At 38.5% G+C, this 8,350-nt stretch overlaps 1 protein-coding gene across 1 annotated transcript; it reads left to right on the top strand.

The window, feature by feature from the left end:
* The first annotated feature begins 984 nt into the window (after positions 1–984).
* On the top strand, positions 985–3,586 carry marveld3 (MARVEL domain containing 3). The gene is made up of 4 exons (XM_084541824.1): positions 985–1,057; positions 1,475–1,738; positions 1,932–2,029; positions 2,486–3,586. The coding sequence occupies exons 2-4, from the start codon at positions 1,479–1,481 to the stop codon at positions 3,094–3,096; spliced, it is 969 nt and encodes a 322-aa protein (XP_084397950.1). The 5' UTR covers positions 985–1,057; positions 1,475–1,478; the 3' UTR covers positions 3,097–3,586.
* Positions 3,587–8,350: the final 4,764 nt, after the last annotated feature.

The raw sequence follows: 8,350 nt of genomic DNA, 5'->3' as shown, positions 1-8,350 counted from the left end.
TCACTCCTTTGTGTCGTTACAGTACGTACAGTAGCCGTGAAACAGTTTTGTTATGTGGCAGTTAAATTAATCACATTATTTAACTTTTATACAAACATTAAAATGATTTCAAACGACTGACACAATGTCCCTTCTTTATCCATAAAAAGAGCATCTTAATCTTTCAACTGAATTATCATATCAGTTGAAATGTTATATATTCCAAAACAAGCAAACGAAACAGCAACCCTAATCTTGAGGGGCATTTGAAATTTTGAAACCCAGTTGCATGCTTTTTCCGTACCTCTCGTTTCGTATGGGGCAATTAAGATCACTAATAATTTACAGTCATTTATTGAATCCTAAAATACATTTGTCCGTCTCCAAATAGATCGCAGTTTCAACCTGTCACATCTAGATTTTCAGCTCTTTGTTCTTTGTGTTGTCATGACTGAATATAGCCTACACAAACATTTAAGTATGAGCCCCGTGAAGGATGACAAAGCATGAACTGAGGAGCAGTCGCTCCTTAAAGTGACATTTATATTGAAATGAATCTGTGCCTCGGCGGAAATACTAAAAGTAATGTCGCAGATTATTGCCACGCGCCTTTGATTGAATCGTGGCCGCGTGCGCCCTGTCCCTTCTTGTCCGGGTTGAGGCATGAATCAGAAATGTTAGTTTTTAAAAATTTCGCAAAGTGAAACTAATAACATTTATAATCATTTAACGTTTTTGTGTTGTTGTTTCTTTGTTTGCTTGTTTTTCTGACCTTTATTGTTGAAGCTGTCTGTTCTACGAAACTGAACACTGAAATAAATGTTGACCATTTCTGTTATAAACACCATAGAATTAAATAAAGAATTTAATTAAATTAAAAATATAGTACAATACAATGTTACGTTAGCTACAGATTTCTTTACACACTATAAGCCGCTGCTGGAGAGGGATTTCATAGGTAGTGGGCGTGGCACAGTACAGGTGTATGAAGGAGGAAATGTCAAACCGGAAGCTGGGATGGGCTGTTATTTTCTCGGCATAAACGAAAACAAGACGAAACTAAGGACATAATTCGAAGGTAGGAAACAATAAGTGTGTTTAATTTTATTCACGAATCAACAACCATTTAGGTGAAAATGCTAAGACTGGGATGATTTGGGAGACTGGGATGCACGTTGCTGCCATTAATGAGACACGTAAAAAATGGTTTGGTCTACTTTTATGTTCATTTTGATTCAGTTCACATTTCATACACCTGCTTTTGGGCCCCAAGATTATCACAGCGTTTTGCTCTGCTAGACATTTCATGAATAAGGGAGCTTCTGTGGTGCTCACCCTGCCATCAAACTTCATTAAATAATCCTCCATGATGCTTTGCGCTTGGCTGTGATTTGTAGCCTACCTCTGCTTGTACAGAGACGCAAGCCAACTATCCACTGTGTTTATTGGAGTCTTTAATAGGATTCACGTTCATAATCTTCTTTGGCCGGCACAGGACGATGCCAGAGAGGGGAAGACACCCTCAGAGGAGTGATGTGTATGCAGAGGACAAGAGCAGGGATGGGCCCTATCCACACAATGGAGACCACTCTATGCATGATAGCCAAAGAGGCCACAACCAAAAGCCTAGAAATGTGGACGAGAGAGGCTCTGCTGGTGACAGGAGGGCCAAAGACAACAGACAGAGGGACATGACAACTGCCTCTCACAAGGAGCCACCTGTTTACAGGGACTACAACCCTGAAGGACCCTCGAGAGTGTAAGAGATCATGGACAGTACTTTCCATAAACAAGGCCTAAACAACTATGTAATGTCGTCCACACAAAAATAGAGACTACCCTTGGCACTGTTATGCAGCTTCTTTATTTATATTTTAACGTAAACTTAAATATTTAATGCAGAAAGAGTTCATTTAACCCACTAAAGAAAATGTATCGTGTTCTCTTTACAGGTCCAGAGAGACTTCGATATATCACTCTGAAAGGGAGTACTATGAGCAACAACGCAGACAATCACTTTACAATTTCAGATATGTTTTGACCAGTCGAGGTGAGTATGTTTATGTTCAGCATATTCTGTTATATCTGTTATATTTTTTTGCATCAAAGCCCGTACTGTAATTTTTTAAGATGCCTCCAGATATATATTCAATGTTATAAAATAAAATATATATTTATTATCTTATTGCATATAATTTATATGTTATCGCAGATGAAAAGTTCCTTGATTGAAAAATGTACAATACATTAGTATTATTTTAAGGGCTTGGTAGGAACAAGTACAGACGTTTTCATGTGGATTTGTATATGTATATACTATTGATTATCATGACAATTAATTAACTGGTTTAGTTAACTTAACTAATTAGTTTTCTGTCAATTAACTGAATTCTAAATATTTGTTGTCAGAAAATTGTGAGGTTCTTGGCAAAATTCCATAATATATCAGTTTCTTATTTTATTTTTCATGGTTGTGTCGGTATTGTGTTTATCTTGTGTCTTACAGGTCTCTGCCAGCTTATGGAGCTGTTTGTGAATCTGCTGATTGTGATCTGTGCTGGAGTGCCATACAGCAACAATGGGGGTTACCGTGACTTGGCCAGCCTCGGTGGGATTTACTACTATCACTTCGGGGGAGCCAGTGCCTTCACTGGAGCGGATGCAGACAGGGTGAAGGAGCTGGACCAGCTATTCCATCAGCTCAAGCGGCCTCCGTACATCTTCACCATGGCTTGTGGTGGGGTTTTAATGATCTATGCGTGTGCCATGCTTGGCCTGGGGATTTTCAGGGTCCCTTACCGCTGGCCTCCTGTGCTACTGGGGGAGGCTCTGGTGAATGCCCTCATTGGCCTCGGCTACATCCCTGCGCTGGCCTTCTACTTCATTAAACTGCAGGGAACCTACAATGATCCCATCTGCAAGGAGAGAGAGCAGATGTACAAGAGCAAAGGGCACCAGGGCTTTGAGTGCCAGTTCCATGGTGCAGATATTGCAGGAGGACTCTTTGGGGTGCTGGGTGTTTTTGTTTTCATCTTTGGTGCAGTGTTAGCTGTCAAAGCTTTCAGGACGGTGCGAGAGCTAAAGAAGGAGAGGCGCAACGAGGACGCCAATTATTAAGCACATTTCTCCTCTTATTTGAGCAAAAGTAGAACAAATTTCCTGTGATATTCACTCTTGTTACATGACACCTGTTTACAAGCTTATTATCGACTTTGTATGCTTTAAAGTTTAGAATACTTATTTTTTATTATTATTTTTATTCTTTTACACTTTCCCCTTTTGCACATCTACATTTACTTACATTACACATCTATGAATGTGTACTTATAATAAACTAAAAACAGTACATAATTTATTTTTATTAGTCTTTATTTTACATTATTTCTGCAGAAAAAAAAAGAAAAGCACCTACAGTAGTGTATATCCATTAATTCTTTATAGAAGTCAGTTGCAAAGATAAACAGCAACTTGCAAAAATAATATCAGTCTTTGGCAGTAATGTTTAGAATGAGATTGTCAGATGTGTTGCCTAGGTACAATCCTTGCAGGATTCACAAGACAACTTCTGTTAAAAACCTTGATTCTTTGTGCATACCTTAGGCCAGTCCAAACTCGCAAAATCTGACACAGGGTATAAAGATAGAAGGGGCCCCTATGGCGTCTGTGGAGTATTGTGTAATGCGCTGTAGGGCCTTCATAGATTTAAGGGGGTTATGGTTGTCATTGCAAAACATGCCAAATCGTAGTCATCTGAGGGGCCCAAACAATTGCATTTAGGATGTCATTCTCAGCTTTGCCAACAGATGGCAACTACTGAGTTTAAGATATTACCCAAGTGGAACATTATTGCCAAGTAGTGTTCTGCATTTCTTCTGATTAACTTTAACAATTTGTGCACTGCTTCTGTGCATTTAGGCTAATCGAAGAGAAGAAAACATCTATGAAAAACATAATCTACCTCTTCATTATAGTTCTAGATTTAAAGATTAAATCAGACATTACATCTTATACTGACTCAAAATGTCATTTTGACACTATTTATTGGTATGAAATCATCATAAAAATGGTGAGTAAAATGGACACGGGACAAAAAAAATCACAGTAGAAAGTTTTATTGCTACTTGGCTTAAAGTTAATAAAAAAAAAAACAGCTTGTCTGCTGAAAACTAATGATAGCAGCATTTAAAATAAAATAACGACCATCTTCCACTCTCAGAGTTCAAGGGAGTATAGTTATGTCTGACGAACGGCAAAAGTGCTCATTGTTAGTTCTGTTTCTGAATAATAAATCCGCTTAGAATTATTGAACATCAATTTTAGCATCTGCATGCTTGGAATAAAAACCTAAAAATATTAGATATGTTCCATTTTGTACAAATCACATTTTGTATGTACTCTATGTATTCATGTCGACTTATATTTAGGGCATGCTTTCAACATTAGATACAGTTATAGTTTGCACCCTCAATAGTACCGTAGCGAGTTTTCTGTGGAATCCCTTTAAATTCTGTAGCGGACAGGGAAATATAAATTTGCATGAAACAATGAAGTACAAAAATAAACATCAGCTCCTTGGCATAGAGAAAAAAAAAATGTTCAAGCATTTCTCGAAAATAATATACAGAAAAGGAATCGTGAGATTAAACGATGGCTACTTTGGTCACATGTTAAACAACTGGCACATCTCCGATCAGTTTCATCCAGTATTCACGCAGAATTACACTCAGTCCATTATTCACACAGGCATGCATACACGTACTGTATGTGTGCACTAAAGCTTTGAACTACACACAAACACAGACCATTTGCAACATAGTTTTACAGGGAGCTTGTTAATTGTGCAAAGAGGAAATGATCCCTTACAGATATTAAATCAATCAGCAGTTTAAAACAACACGGTAGCCAAAGGTACACACCCTTCACTTTGGTGTATGAAGGGATTTATGAGTACTACCGGACTCCTTCCACTAATGTATTAAAGGGACTATTTTAAGACAAATTGCACCCTGTGCTCGCTGTTCCTGTACTTGTGCATACAGTCTGCATACATACGGATACATGCACACCGATGAGTCTACAGATGGACCATAATCCGAGTATACTGAACATGTATATTAAACAGGACAGTGGGTGAATACATGGCATCATCCAGGAGACAGACGGTGAGGGTACAAGTGTATAAAGAATGGACCCAGTTGGTTTGAAGCAGCAGTGCAATGCAGTCCCAGTGTGACTATGAGGAGAAAAATAATAATACTATACTGCCAATCAAAAGAGAGATGCAACCTACTAACACAACCCCTACGTACAACATACATACACACACACCAGCCAATATTCATTTTCAGACATATGGAGGAGTAGGATTCTTTTAGTTTTAGGTGATGGAAAAATGAAGCGCTCATATACAGGTTTATATACAGTAGACATTTGCATATGTTACAAGGTAATTCCCAAGCGCTGCTGCGAACAACATTACCTTAAGAACAGTTAGATTCCTCCTCTTGGAACTTGCTAAACATTTCAGATATATTATTCACAATCATAATCTGTCTTAGCCCCCCCCCCCCCCGCCCTCCCCTACCTTCCCCGTGGCAGGTACAAGCTTCAGTGCCCATTGATATTTCACTGTAATCAGTCCAGATGTCTGTGTGCGAAAGGGGAGTCCCATTTGTTTGGCAACTCAGACGCTGTGCAGTCTGCAATAAAATGTCTGTAAATATATCTTTAGCCTTATAGATTAGTAATTTCAGAACAACAAAAAAATAGTTTGAATTCTAAATAAGCACAATAAGGGCAATAACGCCTCTAGTTAACCATCAACACCAGTCTGCATTACATATCATTATTTTAAATGAATACATCTACAAGTATGACAAATTGTTAGGGATTATTATTAATTAATGCCTGTTAGAATATTTAGTCAATATTTGTGGTGGTGATGTTGAATAGTCACATATAAGTTAAGGTGGGGGAAAAAAATCTGACATAATCGAGAGCCAATAAAAACACAATTAATTAAACGAGAAATATTTGTTGTATCACAAACACGCCACAAAGTGAATCAATGGCCATTATGTCACCTTACATTATTTCCATTGTCGGTGCGTTCTCGGACAAGAGGTGATGCGTTGGGCAGAGGCAAGCCGCAACAATCCCAGCACGCTATGTTGATCAATAGCTCATATATTAAACTCAAATATACATAACTGTATATCACTATTTTCTCTGTACAAAGTGCCTTTAACAGTGTTTATTCCTTTCAAAAGACAAAAACAAGAAAGCATTCATACTCACACATCATTTTAAGGCTTCATCACTGATTCTCAGTCATTCACACGGAGCGACGGAAACAACACTGTCAGAGCTATAGACCTCGGTAGCAAACATAACATGAATGGGATTAGTGTTACTTTAAGGCTACAGGGGAACATTGAAAGGTCCAGCTATGAAATAACTGTGGAATCCCCAAACTGCACCACTGCCCACTTGGAGCGGGAACCCAAAAATATACATCTAATGTAAGTAATCACTGGTAATGAGTAATTACCCTACTTTGGCCTCAGTCTAACCACAGCAGCCCCACAGAGCTGCTTTCTCTTTTGGCACAAGGTGGGAATGTTCAGTACTGGACAAACTGTGGTTTCCAGGACTGCATAATATTTACCTGAAAATTCAAATAATAATGTTTATTTTTGCTAAAATAAATATGACTAGTCCTCCATTTGTATTACAATAAAATGATGATACAGTGCTACTGAAGTATATGTGAAAAAATATTAACTATTCTTATAGTAAGGGACTGAACTGGTGTGTTATTATAGCAGTACCTTATGCTGTTTGTGCAAAATATTTAGTAGTCATGTGAGCTGAGTTCTAATTAATCACTGCCTTGTGTCAAATATTATATATATATATATATATACTGTATTCAATGTAGGTGAAAGAGAGGGCTATATTTTTATATCTCAAATTTCTGTATATGTGCCGCACTGACTTTGTGACACCTCATGGACACAAAGCAGATCTTAGATAATTCAAGGTCAGTTTGGTTTCTTATGTATTTCTAACTCCTAGAACATCGCCTGCTTGTTTGAGTAGTGCATCAGAGAGCTGAGCTGAAAAAGAATTGTGAGAGGAGCCAAATCTGACTAAAGGAACATGGGCTGATGTTTACAAATTTAAAGCCTCCAAAGTCTCAGTATACTCAGTTGTACAATCTTGGTACCACTGGAGATATTTCCAAACATACAGTACATACAAAAACAGTTTCTGTCCTTCATCTCTTTACAGTACATTGTGTAATTCATCTGGTTTGTGGCCCGACTGGTTTGTTCGAATGAATGAAATTAGATGATATTCAAAATTCCAATGATCGTAACTATGAACAAGAATTCATGACTTAATTTAAATGAAGCACTGATTTTCCTTTGAATCTAGTTTTTAAGGAGACCGTCTGATCATGCACAGAATATACTGCTCTAAGGATTTTTTTTGACTTCTACAACATATTAGCTCTGTACAATCAAATGACTGCATTGGCCTAAACAGCGATACTATTTAATCTCAATGTCAGCAGCTCAGCTGGCTGCTTGTTGTGAGTGTGTACTATACCGTTTAGAATTGATTTGTCCTATATAGAAGGTTCTATACATATTATGTGAGACTGTTAAAATTAAAACCCATCCGTAAGGTTTCTAGCAATGGAAATGCAGTTAGTTTGTCTTCACCTCTTTTAGTCCTTTGTGTCTGATGAGCATTTACACTGTCTGATTTCCTTTGTAAGCCACAGGTAGACGAGGAGAGCAGAAGCTGTACCAGCTGTGGTCTCTTTGAGACACTGTCCCTCCTCCACATTTAACTAACAAGCTCAAACACAGCCTGGATGTGGGGAGCTCAAGGCTGTTTTGTCTGTAGTAGGCACTTTTTCAAGTTTCAGTCACAGGGCTTCACACCAGGACCTGAGAGACCACAGAGCCCCCAGAGAGGAGATTTGACACGATCTCTAACGCATCCACCAGATTGCTTGACTTTCCAGGTAAAGGGAAATGCCGCTGACGAACACGAGGGGTCCCGTTTCAGGTCATGCTTGTTTTTGTCAGTAATAGCCAGCTGTCCGTTTCACAGCATCATGTTATGAAGTGGAATCTTGGTTTCGCCCCTATATTCTCTTGGATACTCAGACCCTGCGCCTTTTTACCTCACATTAATGGCACAGCATCACTTAGTAACTTTCAGGGTCCCGCTCGTTTGGCTTGTCCTCACAAAAATCTGAATGGCAACTTGAATTGGAATATGCCACATGTATGAGAAAAATCTTATCCCAGAATGGTATAACCACAGAATTGCAGTCTCATGGCACTGTGCTGTG

Source organism: Chelon labrosus, assembly GCF_963514085.1.
Source record: "Chelon labrosus genome assembly, chromosome: 3".
NCBI classification, from domain to species: Eukaryota; Metazoa; Chordata; class Actinopteri; order Mugiliformes; family Mugilidae; genus Chelon; species Chelon labrosus.
Note: the sequence above shows the minus strand (reverse complement) of the source record. Positions and strands in the feature narration are given on the sequence as shown.

Excerpts from the sequence above, each read along its gene's own strand:
- marveld3 (XM_084541824.1), top strand. The coding sequence starts at position 1,479 with ATGCCAGAGAGGGGAAGACACCCTCAGAGGAGTGATGTGTATGCAGAG. Across the intron at positions 1,739-1,931 it reads CCTGAAGGACCCTCGAGAGT|GTCCAGAGAGACTTCGATAT; the intron begins GTAAGAGATCAT and ends TTCTCTTTACAG. Across the intron at positions 2,030-2,485 it reads ATATGTTTTGACCAGTCGAG|GTCTCTGCCAGCTTATGGAG; the intron begins GTGAGTATGTTT and ends TGTGTCTTACAG.